The sequence below is a fragment of the Chenopodium quinoa genome, unplaced genomic scaffold (assembly GCF_001683475.1).
Source record: "Chenopodium quinoa cultivar QQ74 unplaced genomic scaffold, ASM168347v1, whole genome shotgun sequence".
NCBI classification, from domain to species: Eukaryota; Viridiplantae; Streptophyta; class Magnoliopsida; order Caryophyllales; family Amaranthaceae; genus Chenopodium; species Chenopodium quinoa.
Window position 1 is genome coordinate 156116 of NW_018743444.1, and position 19542 is coordinate 175657.

A 19542-nucleotide genomic window follows, 5' to 3' on the forward strand; every position below is an offset into this window, starting at 1 on the left:
CAATGTACACCTCCACGTTCCTTCCAATCTGATCATAAAAGACCGAATTCATCATTCGCTGGAAAGTAGCAGGCGCATTCTTCAACCCAAACGACATCACCTTGTAGCAATATAGCCCTTGATCTGTGACGAAAGTCGTCTTCTCTTGGTCTTTCTTCCACAAGGGTATCTGATGGAAGCCGGAATAAGCGTCCATGAAACTCATCAGGGCATGGCTGGCTGTAGAGTCTACCAAATGATCTATCTTTGGAAGCGGGTAGCTATCCTTTGGACAAGCCCTGTTGAGGTCCGTGTAATCTACACACATCCGCCAGGTTCCATTCGGCTTTTTCACAAGGACGACATTGGCTACCCAATCCGGGTAGTAACATTGCCGGATGAATCCAGCAAGAGTTTCTTGACCTCGGTTGCTGCCGCCTGGGACCTTTCCTCGCCATGGTTCCGTTTCTTTTGCCTGACCGGCTTCTTCTTAGGATCCACAACGAGTCTATGTACAGCAAGATCCGGACTTACACCCGGCATCTCTTCTACTTCAAAGACAAACACATCTTTGAACTCCTTCAGCAAAAGGAGCAAACCTGATCCCAAACTTTCAAACGCAGCCGTTCCAACCTTGACGGTTCTGTCTGGCCGACTGTCTTCAAGGACAACATCAATTATTTCTCCTGCCGGCTGAGGGCGAAGGACGTTTGTCCTCTCCCCGGACAGTGATTGTTATTGTTTCTCCTTCACAGGCGCCAGTTGGTCCGCCTTCCTCTTTTTACCGGCTGGCTTTGTAGCCGGTAAGCTTTGATCACAGTCGTCAAGTTCAACAATTTCTTTCTCTTGACCGCCTGTGTCAAGCGTTGGTTTGATGTCCGAGAGGTAACACTCTCTCGCCATCTTTTGGTCCCCACTCAAGGAACCGACTGTGCCATCATCCCTTTCAAACTTTATCAACATTAGAGATGGGATGATGACTGCCTTTGAGAGGTTAAGGGTTGGACGGCCAATAATCAGATTGTAGGCAGTCAGCTCTTCTACAACAAGAAACTTGACAACCATATGCCGGCCCTTACCCTTCTCTCCGAACCGGATGGGTAGATCAATCATGCCCACCGGATGTACTACTCCTCCCCCAAAACCTACAAGAGGGTATGAGGCCGGAAGCATGCTACTGGGCTTATACTTGAGTTTCTCCAAGCACCGGTAGCTGATGAGGTCGGATGAGCTCCCAGTATCAATCAAGATCCGGCCAACTCTTTGATTGGCGATTTTGCACTCGATGACTATGGGGTCATCATGAGGCCGCCTGACCTCGCCCCTATCTCTCTCGGAGATGTTAACTTCCGGAAATGAATATTCAGACGACTGGCCCTCATCCACTGAGTTGACCAGTTTCCGAATGTTGTCTTTTGTGCCCCGGATGGTAGGCCCACCTCCCGCAAATCCACCGGCTATGGTCAGGATGGTTTCCTCATCCGTATCCGATTGAGTAGCCGTTTTCTTTGGGGGTGGTCCTCTTGCTTGTTTAGGAGTACCCCTTGACTTGGAAAGATAAGATTTGAGAGCCCCCTCATCAGCGAGCCGGTCGAAGAGCCGCCTGAGGCTAAAGCAACCCTCAGTGTCGTGGCCAATTTCCTCGTGAAAAAGACAATATTTGCTCTTATCCCGGGCGCTTAGAGGACTCTTCATAGGAGACGGTTTTTCAAGATTCAACCGGTCCTTTACTTCATTGAGAATGGAGGCACAGTCCTTGTTGAACTCGTACTTTGGCACATACGGATCCGACCTCTTCCTTTTCTGGGAAGGTTGTCCGGATGAGTCTGCCGCCCATACCCCCTTTCTCTTGTCTTCCTTTTTGGCCGACTGGGTAGGCCGATTCTCTTTTTTATCGGATCTTTTGTAATCCGTTGGAAGTTTAACAGCACACAATTCCACTGCCTGAATGTAGGCCTCCGCCTTCATGAGTGCCTCGTGAAGAGTGGAGACCCTCTTCCTAACCAAGTCAAACTTAAAAGTTGATCCATCTTTTAAGCCTTTGAAGAAATCAGTATAGGCAACGTCATCAGACAATCCATGGATTTGGATCCTCATCAGGTTAAACCGCCTGACATATGACCGGAGCCCCTCTTTGTCTCCCTGTTGTATTGCCCCTAGATCAAGGCTTGTTTTCTTGGCAGGGATGTTCATAGAAAAGTTGGACGTAAACCAGTAGGCCAAGGTCCTGAAATTATTGATGCATCCGGCTGGGAGGTTACCAAACCAACGTTGAGCAATCCCTTTCAACGTAGCCGGGAAGCATCGGCACCATGCGGCATCATCCAAACCCTGCAAATACATCAGGTTGGTGTATGCCATAAGGTGATCTTCCGGGTTGGTGGTACCGTCGTAGGCGCCTACCAACACGTTTTTGATTTTAGATGGCTGGGTCATCTCGGTGCTTTCTCTGGAGAACGCCGTTGGCTGTTCCCCAAGGTTGAGCAGCCGGAGCTGCCAGTCCATAGGCTGGACGGGCGACTGATGCTGCCCCCCCCGAAAATACCTGCCTGTGCATAGGGGGATCCAAAGGGCGTATACGGTGTTCCATGCACTGCCGGTTGGATCATATGGGGGCCGGATCGAGCGGAAACCTCGCTCGTCCGGCTGTCATTGTTTGTTCTCGAGTGCCTTCCTGAGGTGGCACTGAAGCTGTCTCGAAAGGTCGATGTTGATGCCGACTCGGATCGCTGAGTCTTTTTATCTTGGATGAGCGTCCGGGCATCAGAATAGACTTTCTTGGTTCCATCCGGCTGAATGTGCCGGACGGGCTTTCTGACTCCATCTATAGGAGTGTGCATCTTTGAGAAATCAAAGAGCCTAGCTGGCATGTCTGACTTCGGATGTGGGGTAGATGCTCTACCCTTTACTGTTTTGGCTGTCTTTTTACCGTGACGCCTTTCTTCCGCCTGACCCTTACGGGGGCCGGCTGTGGAGTCCAGAAGGCCTTTGATCTCTCCTTTGAAGCTCATCATCATATTCATGAGCTCATCTCTGGAGACTGGGGAGTCTCCAGCGGTAGAGGTTAACCCAAGCGGCCCCCTAGTTGGCTTGCTAGGAGCCGCCTGGTTCCCTTCCCGTTCTCTCTTATCTTTGGAACGGGTGTTCTTGGTCCTCAAAGAGCCATCCGCAGCAGTGTAGGCTTCCAAGTCATAGTTATCGGCTGTATCTTGGTCCGAATGGACCTCAACCTCCCCAGTAGGCAGATTGCCTTTACCAGGTAGTATAGGCTCAGATGTCATCTAGAAAGTACTCTCCCCACAGACGGCGCCAGATGTTTGGGGGTTTTCTATGTGTCCTTCGGGAGAGTTACAATTTCCTAGCAGACTTCCTTCTTACGCCTGTACCTGCACCTAGCAGACTTCCTTCTTACGCCTGTACCTGCACAAGTAACGGAGACTCCGGATGGGGGGTGGGAGTTCCGCCTCCGAAGATTAAGTTAGTATCTTTTCGAAGTGGAATAAGAACAGTAAAAGCTTCTCGGTTCGAGAGCGTTTCAGTAGGTTTGGGCTTTGTTTGGTTTTTTTGTGGTTGCAATTAATGTATGTGTGTCATAAATGAGGTCTACCCTTACTATTTATAGTAAGGGTGAACTGTACCTCAATTAGGGTATAAGGGACACGTGTCTGCAAAGGAATTGGGCCTTTGCAGACCGCTGAAAGATTGACACGTGTCAAGCCTTTATTGGGCCACGTGTCTTAGGGTATTTTCACCCTAAACAGCGATCATTGGGAAGAATCAAAAGGCACAATCTTGCGAAGAAAAAGTAAAAAGAAGCAAAATTGGGAAAATACAAACAACAAAAGGTACAAAGTAAGTACCTTTAAGGAAAAAAGTTGCAGAAGCAACAGAGTACAACAATAATGGCGGAGATAAAAGCCCAAGCAAGACAAAGGTCCGAATCTGTAATTAAGAAGAACAAAGAAGGAAAACGTTAACAAAAGAGCGAGAATTAAAGGAGAGAAAGCAAGTAAAGCGAAAGTCAGGACAAAAATAAAGACGAAGAAGCAAGAACTTACCACAACAATGGAGGATCAGAGACGCTTGACAGAGGAAGAGCAAAGAGCGAAAAGTTCAAAATGCCAAAGTAACGAAGAGGGAAGATGAAAAATTGGAGGCGTAAAAGAAATAAGTGAAAAAGGGGGACAGTGAAATTAATATGGAGTAAATGGGCAGTTAGACAAAAGGCAAAGCCAAACCGCCATGTCACTTCAGTAAAATCAAACTGACAGCCCGGATTTCCAACACGTGTCCCATCATGCAAATGCGATTCCCGCCTCAAAAAAAAAAAATGAGAAGAGAGCACTTCAGCGGGAGTGATCGAAAATCCTCTCTGCAAGCTCGTCATTTCTCAGACTTCAGCGGGAGTGATCGAAAATCCTCTCTGCAAGCTCGTCATTTCTCAGACTTCAGCGGGAGTGATCGAATATCCTCTCTACAAGCTTGTCATTTCTCAGACTTCAGCGGAAGTGATCGAAAATCCTCTCTGCAAGCTCGTCATTTCTCAGACTTCAGCGGGAGTGATTGAAATTCCTCTATGCAAGCTCGTCATTTCTCAGACTTCAGCGGGAGTGATCGAAATTCCTCTCGGCGAGCTTGTCACTTCTTAAGTCTGGAACTAATGTCACCATACAAGCAATAGGACAACGAACTCAGCAATAGCAATTCCATACCTCCCAAGTCTCCAGGGCGCCTCAACACCCTAGAGACTTGAGGGGCTAGGAGTGTGCAGGTTATTTCAGTCAGACCACCTGTTGAGTCAGAGCCGATAAGGCTACACGCTCAGAACAGCTGGCATGAAAGAACCTCACGCCATCTCTTGAGGGGCTAGTTGTAGGGGATAGCTCCTGCCGAGCTATTCCTTCCAGCTGGGCTCAGTTGAGAAGAACGTTCTTACAGGCAAAGAGTCGGCATGAGTGACCTCATACCACCTCTTAAGGGGCTAGTTGTATAGGATAGCTCCCTCTGCACTATCGCCCAGCCCCCAGGGTGCACACTCACCGCCGAATAAGCAGCTAAAGGAGGGCTCATCAGCCCGCAGGCGGGCTAGGCTAAACTCTCCACGAAGGAGATAGTACGCCTATAAATAGAGGGTAAAGTACAACGGAAAAGAGGTCAGACACTCAAGTTATTACACTTTCTATATCTCTCTAAGTACACTTTCTCTCTCTAAACACTCTCTAACTTAAACTTCGGAGGGGGGTTCCTCGAGCCACCCTCGAGGGCAGTTTACGTGTGCTACCGTGTGTAGGTTGTTAACGAGACCCAGCTTACCCAGCAGAACCCTTGGATCCATACCTGGAACAATAATAATAGTAGTAGTAATAATAATAGTAGTAGTAGTAGTAGTAATAATAATAGTATTAGCAGTAGCAGCAGTAGTAGCAGCAGCAGTAGTAGTAGTAGTAGCAGCAGCAGCAGCAGCAGCAGCAGCAGCAGCAGCAGCAGCAGCAGCAGCAGTAGTAGTAGTAGTAGTAGTAGTAGTAGTAGTAGTAGTAGTAGTAGTAGTAGTAGTAGTAGTAATAATAATAATAATAATAATAATAATAATGTTGAAATCTGCTCTGCTTTGCTCGGCCCGGCTCTGCTCTACTCTGCCCAGAAGCTCAAAAGAACAGAGTCTAAGACCAATCCGGTCTGATTTTTTGATCACCTCTATATATATATATATATATATATATATATATATATATATATATATATATATATATATATATATATTCTTCTTTTTTTTTTTTATCACCTCAGCTTGTTACTAACGTGTGTAAAAATAATAGCCGACCTCGGACCTCCCAATAATGTCACACCCTGGTCTCTCTCTATCTTTTACGCCCTGTCTTCTTTGAATCCCTCTACACTAGTCGCTCTCTCTCTCTAGCTTCTCCCCCTAATCTCCTCCCATCCCTAAACTTATGGCGACTGCTACTCAAACTAATTCCCCTTCGCAAATTTCAGACCTCGAAAACCCTAACAAAACCCTAATCCTAACCACAACGAATCTCACCGATAAAACAACCAAATCTTCCGATGAATCTGCCGCCGCCATTGATGCTGTTGTTAACAGCAAGGATTCAGAGGAGTCGATGGAAGGTACTGATTCCACCGCCGTTGTTTCTCCTACTGGAGGCTCTGCTAATGATATTGAGAAAAAGGTTCGCAGGGCTGAAAGATTCGGCGTTCCTGTTCAGTTGTCTGAGCAAGAGAAGCGCAGTTCTAGGGCTGAGAGGTTCTGTTCTTACTCTTCTATGCTTCTGATTTATGTTTTGTTCATGAAATTTCCGATTAATTTTTGGTGTTTTTGCCATTTTTATGATTGATTGATTGGTGCATGGGTCAGTGTAGAAAAGATTCAGCTATGATTTTTTATTTATTTTTTTAATTTTTATGATTGATTGATTGGTGCAAGTACTTATCCGGCGATATTTAGTACTCGTGTGTCGATCTTGATTTACATCTATGTATATATTCGTCTGTAATCCTGTAAATTGATGCAAGGCTACATGCAGAAGGGGTTTGGTTGGGGGGATGCATTGAGTTCATTGATTGTTGGTGGAAGTATATGTTTGTAATAATTACTGTACTACTCCTTTCTGTTTGTATATATATTTTTTTGGAAAAATTGCTAAAAATAATCCCCAACTTTGCTCCATCCTCTCAAAATAAAATTTGTCAAAAATATCACCACCTTTCATCGATCTTCCGAGAATAAAACGATCTTTGGATTATTCCAAAATAGAACAACCTTTGATACACATCTGCCAAAAATAGAACAAAAAAACCTGTTTACAGGTTACAATGGACACATGTCACATGTGTGATTGGTTTAAAAAACTTTAAAAATCTAAAATTAAAAAAAAAATCCTGAAAAAAAAGAAAACTCTTCCCCTTCACGGCAGCAACCCCGCAACCACCTGCCAGGGCTGCCACCACCGCCGCCGACCAAAGCTCATTATCGGCAGTATCAGCGTGACCACCCTGAGTGCCCGACCACCCAGCCCCACCTCTTCCCTTAACCACCTTCCTCCACCCTAAAACCCTTCTCCCTCCCCTCGAAAGACCCCCTCCCCTCCCCTGTGCCGGCGAAACCACTTCGCCCCCCACCGGCCGTCTCCACCTCCTTTCCCCTTTAAACCACCATCCAAAAACCCTAAAACCCCAAAATCGAGTGGTTTTAGGGTTATAGGGTTTTCGACCTTTTGGTGGTGGGTTAAGGGGGGGGGGGGAAGGGGTGCAGACGATCGGCGAAATGGTTAAGCCGGCACGGGGGAGGGGTTTCAGGCGCCGGCGGTGGTGGCAGCCTGCCAGGTGGTGGTGGTGGGAGGGATTTTTTTTTTTTTTTTATTTATTTTTTAAAAAATTTAAATTTTTTTTTTAAAAAATTGTTAAAAAAATTGATCATTGATAGTGTGACACGTGTCACAGGTAACGAACCGGTAATGTATTTTTGGCAGATGTGTATCAAAGGTGGTGTTATTGTGGAATAATCAAAAGGTGGTCCTATTTAGGGAAGACCACTTAAAGGTGGTGTTATTTTTGACAAATTTTCCTATTTTTTAATAATCCCAACTTTATACTCTATCCGTCCAAATTAGTCCCAACCGGTAATCCAACTTGCTAATACAAGTTACCAGCCACGTGTCATTCCATAATTGGCTAAAAAAATGTTAAAAAAAAAAGAAAATAAAAAAAATAAATTAGAACCACCAGCAACCTTAAACGGTTCAACCAATCAAGCACCCAACCACCCCCACTGCCACACAAGCCCAGCCTAACCCCCTGCCTTCCAGGCGCCGGCGCATCGCCTAGACACCCTCCCCTTCCCTGGTGCCTGCCTCGACTGCCCTCCCTCTTCCCCTCCAATTTCAGGAACCGTTTGGGATCGAAGGCGGTTTAGCTCCATTGTCGAGAGGGTATTTCTTTGGGTGAAAGGACGATGATTGAAGGTGGAGATGACTTGAATAGGAGATTAAATAATTGTGTTGCTCTTTGTGACGGAGCGGTTGACTCATTGATCTCTTTAATGGCGGATGGTGGTTTAAGGTGAAGTGAGAGGGCTGCCGGTTGGTAGAGGGGTACAACAGGGTCGACTTTTTATAGTCGGGTCCGGCGCCGACAAGGGGATGGGGTAGCGATGGCTAGAGAGGAGGGCCTGGGAGGTGCTGGGGAGGGGATGATGGTATTTTTATTTTTTTTATTAATTAATTAGGTAATAATCATAATAATTTTAATAATATTTTTTATTATTTTTTACTAGTCACGTGGTGACACGTGTAAATTAAACATAAAAAAGAAAAATCTTACATAACAGGTAAACGGTAACTTGGGATTGTTTTGGGCGGATATAGTATAAGGTTGGGATTATTGAAAAATAATCAAAAGTTGGGATTATTTTGAGCGGATGGAGCAAAGTTGGGATTATGCTTGTTAAATTTTCCTATTTTTTAAAAAAGTATAGATTTAACACGGTAATTACCAATTAATTAGACAATGTGTTTTGGAATCAACTTGGTATATACTAAAAAGAGGAGTTTTTTTTGGATAAAATAAATAATTTTGTGACATGAATTCAAAGCATAAAAAAAAAGTTAATTAGTTAATACATGAACAAGATATTAACATTAGCACTGATTTTTTGTAATAAAATCAAATAAAGTAAGAGTAATATAAAAGAAAATACTACCTCCGTTACATATTATGTGCAACAAAAACATTGACACGGACTCCTAGACAAAATTTGTATGTAAGTGGTAAATGGAGAGAGAAATATAAAAAAGCATGTGATGAGGAGAGAGATAGAGAGAAATGACAACCAATAAAAGGAAATAAAACATTTGTTGCAAATAAAGTGTAACATCTATTTTTAGTAAATGTTGCACATAATATGAAACGGAGGTAGTATATCAAATGGAAAGAATCAAAGGGTTCAAAAAGAAATATGTAAATATCAAAAGGAATGCATGAATTAGTAGATTTTAGTTTTAGGTTGGTTTTAGACATTTCTCCGGTTTGTGTTTTATGTGATATTAATTCGCAGATTAAGGAAATGCAATGAAAAGAGTAAAATTGATAATAATACCTTTTTTATATTCAAAAAATAAATCTATGACAATTGCAATATCAATTTTGTTTTTGAATGTTGAAATGAAATATCAATTGATAATAACTATCAAATTGATATTGCAACTGTCATAGATTTGCTTTTTGAATATTAAAGGCTTTTAGGAAGCATGAGTGGATAAAGGGTTATTTAGCTCTCTCTTGGATCCTATTTCACTTGTTTGAATTAGAGGAAATGGAGTGAAGGGGAAGGGAGCAAGCTCAAGATTAGAGGAAGAAAGGGGAGGGAGAGTTTCCATCCTCTTTAGTAGACATCATCTCTACAAAATTGAAGTAATTTTGTGAGAAATGGAGAGATTCCATCCTCTTTAATAGACATCATCTCTAATAGACTAACGCACTTACTCTTTCTTACTCATTGAAAGTTTTTTTTTTTTGTTAAAAATCACAAACGATGTCGGAAACGAAATACCGACCCCAAACGGAGTTTCCGCCATCATAGCGCTTAACCTCGGATGGGAGACTAATGATGCAAATGATATTGAGTTTCGAAAATGTCAGAGACAGTCCGTTCTCTTTTATTTGCTATCCGAATAAAGTGTTAAAGATGAGTGTTATTTGCTTCCTTTATCACCAAAGGTACAATAAACATAATATTAATTCACTACTATTTTTGGAAGATTATGTACTTTCCCCTTTCATCTTTTTATTATTCACATAAGTAGTCTTTTTGTTTTATGTTATGAATTGGTTCAGATACCTTTCTTCTTCTTCATCATAGTACTACTCGAGAGTGATCTTCCATATTCATTCCAAATGTCAATGGAGGAATTTGGTTTATTAAAGAGGAAGGAACCCTCCATTTCCTTGCCTTCCAGTGCCCAATGCCTTATCTAAATAAGGGACATTTTTATTCCCTCCCTTCCTTTCCGTCCTAATATTCCTATCCAAACATAGTTTAAATCTTAATGTATATGCCCCCACAACTCATTATTACTATTCTTATCTAATCTTATGGCAACCTATGTCAATATAATAAAACATAAGTGCTGTGTAATGCACAATTTTTTCACATGTAATCATCTTCTAATGAATTATCTATCTAATATATAAAGTGAAGAAATATTTTGTGTGAAAAACATCACTTTCCCAAATCACCCCCTTTCACCTTTGTTTTATTTATTATTTTTATTTTTGTAAACAATATAATTTTAAAAAATAAAAAACTATCATCTTATTCTATTTATTAGGATAATACAATTATAGAAGTACTTATCAACCTTTTTTTTATACTTACTCAATATAATATAATTAATGATTTCATCAACTATTTTTTCAAATTACAAGTTTTATTTTAGTACTTTTTTTTAATCAACAATTTTAAATTTGCACTTATAATATTAATAGAGCTTCTAGGTTTCTTATGTTGTGCACACACATGCCTCACTTGTGTTTCTTAGCTTGTAATGTTAGTTCAAATATAAGTGAAATAGAGTAAATTGATTTTAAAACCTATACCAAAGACATTGAGGTGTAACTGAAGCATTAGGCTTTATGAAAAAATGAAAGAAATTTAGAGCTATGGGGTTCTATTTAATATAAAGACAAATTTTAGGTTAACACCCATTTGATATACAAATATATACCTCCACCTTGGTCAATGCACAATTTTTACTAATGTTATAATGAATTATAATGTTAATTCAAATTATAGTTTACCAGCAAAAAAATAAATTTTTTAAGTGAAACGAAGTAAATTGATTTAAAAACCTATACCAAAGACATTTATGTGTAACTGATACTTTAGGTTTTATGAAAAATGTAAGAAATTTAATAAAATACAAACTTTAGGTTATCGATTTACAAATACATACTTCCATCCTTATTTTGTTGACATGCTTTGACCGACAAATGCATTTTTTATAGTTGAAAATATAAATGGTGGGAAATTTTGCACCAAATTTTGTCAAATACTATGTACTATTATTATTTTTTTTGTATGATGCATGCTATTATTGATATGAATTTGAAGAATAAAAAAATGAATTATGTACAATTATATACTCGCTTCGTTTTTCTAATTTCCATTTACTTTTTCTTTATTCCTTTTATGACGACTCTTTATTCATTTTTTTTTAATCATAAACAACTCCACTTTGTGGACCTAATTCAAATTAATATAAAAAAGTATCCACATTTATTACATTTCCTTGGTTTGTGGAGTTGGTAACACTTAACAAAACACACAGAGGAAGTACATTACTAAAATGAATTTTCTTGGTGTAATTGAAATAAAATTTATTGCCAAAATAATGATGTTGGAGCAATTAAAAAGTACAATGATAATGATATATGAATCTTGGATAATAATATTGTATTAAATATATTAACTTATCTATGTTCATTTATTTTTAAAACACCGAATAGATATATATGAAAAAATACTTCCTTGTTTTAGTTGCATCACTTTCCTAAAACAGAAATATTAAATTAGTTGCATTACTTTCCTAAAACGGAAATTTTAAATAGGTTGCATCGCTTTCCTTTTTAACTTACAAATTCTCTGTATCTTCTCCTATTACATCAGCCCCTATTTATTATTTCCCTCTACCTCTCTATAACCCAAAATTTGCCTAAGGGTCCGTGAAAACTAATGTGATGCAAGTAAATAAAAGCAGAGGAAGTATTAAATTATTCTATGTCATAAATTACAATTGTCAAAATGGAATGAAAATATTTTGAGTTAATGAAGATTTGGCATGAAAAAGGAAAGGAAAAAAATGAAGGGAATTTTTTTTTACCAGTAAATGACGTATGTCACCCTTGGTTTTGCTTTTAGTATATACTCCCTCCGTCCCTTATTGATAGTCTCTTATGGACAAATTTCACGGGAATTAATAAGCATAAATAAGTAGTAGTCTAAGTACATTGAAATGATAAATTTAAATTGGGTATGCAAAAAGTAAAGAGAGAAAGTAATAAAAGTACTTGGAAAAACAAAATTTGCATGGGAAAGTTAAATTTGCACAAACATTGTTGCAAATCGGAGGGAATTTTGGTAAAAAAAAATAATATTAATTGTTGTTGAAAAAAACAAATGGAATGAAAATTTTGGGATTGATATTTAACCAAAAGGGACTATCAATAAGGGACGGAGGGAGTAGTTACTGATTATTATAGATTTTTGTAAAAGTAAACAATGTTGTTACTTTTGAGAATTAGATACCTAGAGCGGTTTGTTATTTGTCATTTTGTGGTATTGTAATTTTATTAAGTAGCTAAACTTCTAAATATAAATGTCTGATTTGCACCTAGCAGGTTTGGCGTGGGTGCTGGATCAGAAGCTTCCAAGACATCTGAGGATCTGAAGAGAAAGGCTAGAGCTGAGAGGTAAGGCGCAAGTTCTCACGAGTTGCTTAGTTTAATCTTTTAGTATATATTTTTTTTTCCTAGCGAGTCTGCTCCCATTTACATTTCCTATTCCAGTTTTCTAATATCCTTAGCACAATATCCATTATTACTCTGTATAGCTTCTCTATAACCTTACATGGTATGTGAAACTTGTTTCAGGTTTGGGCTTTCTCTGTCAGCTGATGAGGAAGCAAAAAAGTCAGCTGATGAGGAAGCAAAAAAGAAAGCTCGACTTGCCAGATTTGGTTCTGACACAAAGACAGATACTCTTGAAGAAGAGAAAAGGAAAGCACGGGCATTGAGGTCAGGTTTTTTGTCATTAATATTATACTGTTTTGATATTGTTATTATTCAAATGGGGATGACAGTGGTATGTCTCTGGATGATGTATGCTATTGGCGATCTCTCTTGCTAAGTATTAAATTTGTTTTTATCATGATATTGATATATGTACACAGGTTTTCTCAACCTTCTTCAAATGCTGTGCAGCATGTCAATGGAAAGGAAGATGTTGGTTCGGTAATCATTGTGTTCTACTGGATGAATTTTATAATCCTATTCGTATATGTTCATAATATGTTTTGTTCTTAGTTTGCTCAATTTTACCCTTTTTCATTTTTACAGAATCCTGCAATAGCAGGCAATGCTGTTGAAGGAGTTTGACAATCTGGAGTAGTTTATTACTATAGTAACTAGTAAGACATCTATTTATATCTAAATTCACTTTTATCCCATGCTGCACAGGTTTTTTGTTTTTCTAATTGAGTTTTCTTTATACTCTGGTTTTCTGCAGGTGTAGAGTAACCTTTTTCTCTTTGTTCTATGGCCTCAATACCTTTGACAATCACTTTTCAAGTTATGCTGTTGAAGTTTTGGGTCAGTGGAAGATTTTTCCTTTTTGTTAGACCTTAATACCCAGCAAGTCTAAGATTAGTTGAGAATTTCCTCCTGAATGGCTAATTTGCTAGAATTATTGGCAAAAATATATGAACTGAATCCTCTATATGTAAAATGCTGACTAAATGCAAGCTTAAGTAGGTTATTTATCTTGGATGAGGAGAGATTGCAGACCTGTTATAACTCCCTAGCTTGATGGCAAATTAATGTCAAGCTGCTAACATTGTCCTGGTAACATCCAAACAAGTTTTTATTGACAAGCTGCTATGTTGGTATTGTGTGAGTTTACTCTCTTGAAAAAATTGGTTTCCCCTTAATTTGTGACAGTTTTCAAAAAAGTAGCAGTACCTCATGGGATTAAGATTATAGGTGCAGCATTTGTCGTATGTGCAGGTTATGGGTTTTTGGTTGGGATGGGAAGATTTTGTTTGTTTGGATTGATAACTGCTTACGATTCTGTGAATCTAGGAGAAATTATTGTTAAGTAATGCTATGTGCCTATGTATGTGCTATTGCTTTTAATTTAGTACCCAAAAAAAAAAAAGAGAGAGCTTTTTGTTAATGATTTTCTTGAGAAAAAAGAAGTTAAATCGATTTAATCACTTGGTCTTTCTTTATTTCTCCTCTATGTTTGGCGCTTTAATTACTTGTTGATACGTTTTGAGATGCAATAGCCATTAGGGGTTAGCGTATGTCACTGAGTTGCAGTTAGGGATAGCTGATGAATTTAAATCTCTTTAGACGAAGTATCATGACTGGGTAAATGTGTGTCTAATATTGAGCTGCTGTTGGTGTTAATCCCTGAAGCCTGCAATGTGCATAGTTATGATGTTCTTAAGGTTGCTAGCGTGTCATGTCATTCAGGAGGTTTTCTAGAGTATATTAGGTCTTTGCTGGGTACTTGACTATTCGTTGCGGATGTGTTTGGATGGAAGCTAATGATATGTGGGCCTAGTTGTATGGAAGTTTGAGCTGCAGCTTCTGTAAAGATGTTATATGCATGAACATTCTAGCTTGGAAAATTTATGTCGACTGTCAAACATTTTGGAAAGATGACCATGTAACAGCTCAGTATTGTAATTTTATAAATTTTTTATTGAATATTATTTTCCATTGCCACTTATTTTTTTTTGTACATAGAGGAGAATCAGGAGATTGTTAAAAATCATTGAACCTCCATAATCAAATCAGAAGAAATAGGAAAAATTAACATAAATAATCCCAAATATTATCTACCTTCTCATTTTAAACCCAACAATACTTTAACTCACGATAATTCTGACTATTAACCCACTTTTCACACATTAGTCTCCATTAGGCCTGTTCACGGATCGGATATCCGATCCGAAATCGGATCAGATATCCAAAGACTCGGATTCTGCAAAATTGCTTCTAATAGTCTAATCCCATCAAAAACCATTCATTTCCTTGAAATAACAGCAAAACACCAACTCCCTCATTATAAAAAGAAATGATTAAGCCTTGTTGCATAGCTCCTATATGTTGGCAATTGTGTGACTATTCTGAAGTTGGTGTAAGGAAGTGGTTCCAAAGATGCCAACATGTATGCTTACATGTATAACAAAGCAATAGCTGACTAATCTTACAACAGGAAACGACTTAAGGAGCGGGAAATCAAAAAGCGTAAATAATTTTTATTTTTCTGTTTCTTCTCCAAAAACTCAGAAAAAGGGGGTGGAGTTGAAGGTATTCAAATTGGAGGCGAAACCAGAATTGAATTCGAAAGACATTGATAAAATTAGAGTGGGTTTGACGAACAATTAATTTAATACTCCAATTGAGAAGATGCGAAATCGTTTAGAGGATATATTGGGGGTGGATTTAGCTAAAGCCATGCGTGATGTTGAGGAAGGTGGTCATGGCTGCGCAAGGGAGCTACGGTTTGATTGTGAAAATGTAAGTATTCGTAATTGTGGTTGACTATATTTGTTATACGCTTTTAATCATCAATTGATTGAAGGAATTTGTGGTTAGGGTTTTTCGAATGTTCATAATGTTGGTGGATCTTTTGTTAAAGAGTAATGCATGTGTTATTCTGGTCATTGTGCGGTGAATATAGTTGTAGTAATGTATCGAATTGCTCTTAATATGATGAATTTGTATAATTATCGTAATCTGAATGTAATTGGTACATTTTGTTAAAAATATTGGTTGTGGGAGCTACTTTATCAGTATGTGTATTTAAAGGGGCTTGAAATATCAATGACAGTAGAAATGATTCATAATGATTTGGTATGTTATTGTTACAATATGATAAATTCATAAATATCAAAGATAGTATAAACTATTTTGTGATTTTGTTTGTTAATGTTGGTATGTGCTAAAATATATGATCAATGTAGTTGATTTGTTACGTTTGTGTATTTATGTGTAGTTTGGTTTATTGATATATGTAGGGTGTTAGTGTTGGACTTGATTTTGAAGATTATGAAGAAGAATGTGATGGTGGTATAGGAGTTGAGGGTGAATTGATTAGTAGTGATGAAGATGGTGAAGGAGAATTTGAGTATTTAGATGAGGATGAAAGCGAGGGAGATGGTCAGGGAGTAGAAAATGATGAGTTGGAAGAAGCAGAAGAGGTTGTAGGAGATGTTGGTGCAAGTGGATCAGAGTTTACAACTCCTAAGAGGAATAAGGGGATGGTTGAGACTGTTTTTGGGAGGAGGAGGAAATACCACCCCCTGCGGTGGGCATAGTATTTGGTAGTTGGGAAGAAGTAGATACCTATTTTTGGAAATATGGTAGACAGAGGGGGTTTGGTATTGTTAGGGCTGCAGCTGGGTGGGGGAAGGTAAAGAAGGAATTGGGAGAAGGAAGGTGTTGTATGCAGAAAAGGAATGCAAAGTGGACATGTGAATGCTACGGGAAACCTTCAAGGAAGCGTAAAGTGGATCTTTTAAAGGAAGGTTTGGCACATGAAAAGGAAACAACTTTGAAGCGCAAATCAAAGAAATGTGGTTGTCTAGTTGAGATGTATGCTAGTGTGAATGAGGATGGGTATTGGGTATTTCGAAAGTAGAATTTGGAGCATGATGGTCACATTGTTACACCTAGATAGGCGAAGGATGTATCGATGTTTCGGAAGCATGAGTTGGTAGAAAAGAACAGTTACTTGGTGAAGCAGGTACAAAATCCGAAGAAGTCTAGGGTAAAAATATCTCAGATGTATAGTTCTTTTGCTCGTGAGCGCAATGGAGTGGAGGAGATGGCTTTTATTCAGAAGGACTTGGAGAATGCAGTCGCGGAGAAGAAGAAACTTGAGCTTATGGAGAGCGATGCTAATGGGATGATTGAGTACTTTAACAAAATGAGTTCAGATAATTAATTTTTTTTTTCATATATGTAGGTTTGGGAAGGATGGTGCGTTGCAAGATGTTGTATGGATAGATGCGCGTAGTGGGGCAGCATATGAGGAGTTTTGCGATGTAGTGTGTTTTGATAGCACCTACTAGACTAATAAATTTCATCTTCCTTTTGCGGTATTCCTTGAGGTCAACCACCATGGGCAAAGTATATTGTTTGGGTGTGCCTTAATCTCTCGAGAGACTGCGGAGACTTATGAATGGGTTTTCAGAACACGGTTGCACTGCATGGGGGGTAAAGCTCCTTTAGCTACCCTTACTGATCAAGATCCTGCTATTCGGAAAGCTATACACATGACAATGCCTGATATGTGCCACGGGTGGTGCATATGACACATTCTTCAGAAGTTTTGGGAAGTACCTAGGTAAGAATGAGGACTTCGATGCAATAAAGGAGGAGTTGGAAAATATTATCTATGGCAGTTTGGATGTTGATGAATTCGTTGATCGTTGGGAGGAAGCAGTTTTGTACTACGAGTTGGTAGACAATGAGTGGCTTGAAGGTATTTATGAAATACTTTACTTTCTTGTTTAATTGTATGAAATGTTTCTGGTGCAAAATGTATGTTAAATTTTATTGTTTCAAGTTATTTGATATTTTCAGTTTCACAGTAACACAGTCACACTCACACACATAGTCACACTCAGAATTATACTGAGATTGTATTGGCCATTGTATGTGATTGATACTTGGATACCCTGTTGTTTGTGTGAACAGGGCTGTATGAGGAGAGGCACATGTGGGATCCCTGCCTATTTGAAGCATTTGTTTTGGGCGGGAATGAAAACAATACAAAGGTCGGAGAGTTTCAACCATTTTTTCGAAGGATATGTTGACAAGAACCACCTTGTCTGAGTTTGTTGTTCGGTATTGTGATGCTTTGTCAATTAGAGCAGAAGCTGAAAGAATAGTCGACTCAAACACACTGCGGTATGTCAGTAGTCACTGATTTCCCAGCGGAGTTATTGTTCCAAAAGTGCTATACAGATGCAAAATTCAAAGAAGTGCAACGGGAGTGCACTAAGATTTTGTATTTTCGTTGCTTGGATCAAATCGAAATAGGGATTAATATGGTTGAGTTTGTAATTGAGGATCGTATTTGGGTGAAGCCTAAATATACAAGGAAAGAGGAAGTGACGAAAGCACGGAGATGCTATAGGGTGTGTTTTGACAGGATCACATATGAAGCCGTATGTGATTGTAAACACTTTGAGTGTCGTGGGATAATTTGTAGGCACATGATCCTTGTGTATGACCTCAGTGGAGTCAGCATTGTTCCTGAGAAGTACGTTTTGCGTCGTTGGCGGAAGGACGTGCAACGGAAGCACACACGGGTTAAAGTGGCGTGCCACGATCCATTGAAGACAGATTAGGTGAGACACTATTACAAACTTATGGGTACTTATGAACCCATTTGCTCCAAGGCTTCTACTTGTAAGGAAGGTGTAGATGTCGTTGTAGAGCTTTTGCAATTGATGGATGTGAGAGTTGATGAGGTTTTAGCAATGGTAGCCAAAAAGCGCGAAGAAGCAGCAAAGGAGAGTCCTACAGCTGCTCACACTTAAACTGCATCTACTACTGTTCCACCGCCTCCTCAGTTGGATAGACAAAACAGTAGACCTAAGGGCACATACACACCTAGTGTTGTAGGTTCAGGAATGCCAAACAGTAGCACACCAGGCAGTGCTTTCCAAGGCAGCTGTGAAGGTTCAGCCCTCGGGAGGATGAAAGACCCACCCTTGCCGAAAAAGAAGTCGCATCGAACTACAAATGTACGCTATCCCTCTTGCACAGAGAAGAAGGGGAAAATAAAAGGCTCAGACAAAGGAAAAAAATGCAGCAAGGGCTAGAGCAAAGAAGGCGGCAGCTGCTGCGGCTGTCCAAACACCTCTGTCAATGTCAACTAACGAGTACATTCGGTCAGTTGGAGGAATTAAATGAGAGATGTTGACAAGTCATTAGGGTACTTCACTACGCGGAGTAGAAACTCTGGTGGAGTGTTTGCAAGTCTGCTAGGAGTAACTCCAACTTACAACAGTGTGGGTACCCCAAGTTCCCATCCCCTCCTATAATGTATCTGAAATAATGATTGGACTTTGTATTTTTTAGGATAATTGTACCCCTGATGTGTGTTAATCTTTTTAAGGCATTTTCCTGATATGCAGAACCAGGATTTGTAATTTTCATCCTTATTTTTTCAGTAAAAGGATTTCTAGAAAGGGAGGGTTGTAGTGGTACTTTCTACATAGCCGCAAGTGGCACAATTTTTTTTTTTCATATTTAGTACCAAGGATAATTGGTTGAAGTAACGTGTACTATTACTCCATATAAATGGTATAATTTTAATTAAAAAACGTATAACAAAAAAAAAACATGAATGAGAAATAGGACTAAATCACAACGTTCAAAATATTACTTAATTAGATTCGATCAGAATTAAAACATAAACACATTGTTCAACATTACCATACTGAAACTAAGAGAACGTTCAAACTAAATAGAAATATTAAAGGATTTTCTTCAAAACATAAACTAAAAGGCAAATATTGTTGGCCGTGATTAGAGGTTATCACTTGAGTTTTTCAATGGTTGAAGTTGAGTGACCGTAATCACCGGATTGCTGGCCAGATACTTTTACAAACCACCGATCACACACATGGTACGGAGCATGGGGTATGACGTCTTTGGGGCTGTCGGGGCTCCTCTGATGTACTTGCCACTGCCTCTGCCTGGGCCTGATTGGTGGCACGTCCTCCACGGGTGGCTGCATACCTC

At 39.4% G+C, this 19542-nt stretch overlaps 1 protein-coding gene across 1 annotated transcript; it reads left to right on the forward strand.

The window, feature by feature from the left end:
• Positions 1-5764: 5764 nt before the first annotated feature.
• Positions 5765-14500, forward strand: LOC110739174 (protein MODIFIER OF SNC1 11-like). The gene is made up of 6 exons (XM_021919638.1): positions 5765-6244; positions 12394-12465; positions 12646-12789; positions 12945-13005; positions 13111-13181; positions 13280-14500. The coding sequence occupies exons 1-5, from the start codon at positions 5931-5933 to the stop codon at positions 13147-13149; spliced, it is 630 nt and encodes a 209-aa protein (XP_021775330.1). The 5' UTR covers positions 5765-5930; the 3' UTR covers positions 13150-13181; positions 13280-14500.
• Positions 14501-19542: the final 5042 nt, after the last annotated feature.

What these genes read in the sequence shown, in the direction of transcription:
- LOC110739174 (XM_021919638.1), top strand. Translation starts at nt 5,931, where the DNA reads ATGGCGACTGCTACTCAAACTAATTCCCCTTCGCAAATTTCAGACCTC. An exon ending in CGCAGTTCTAGGGCTGAGAG is followed by an intron (nt 6,245 to 12,393) that starts GTTCTGTTCTTA and finishes TGCACCTAGCAG; the next exon opens with GTTTGGCGTGGGTGCTGGAT. An exon ending in GAAAGGAAGATGTTGGTTCG is followed by an intron (nt 13,006 to 13,110) that starts GTAATCATTGTG and finishes TCATTTTTACAG; the next exon opens with AATCCTGCAATAGCAGGCAA.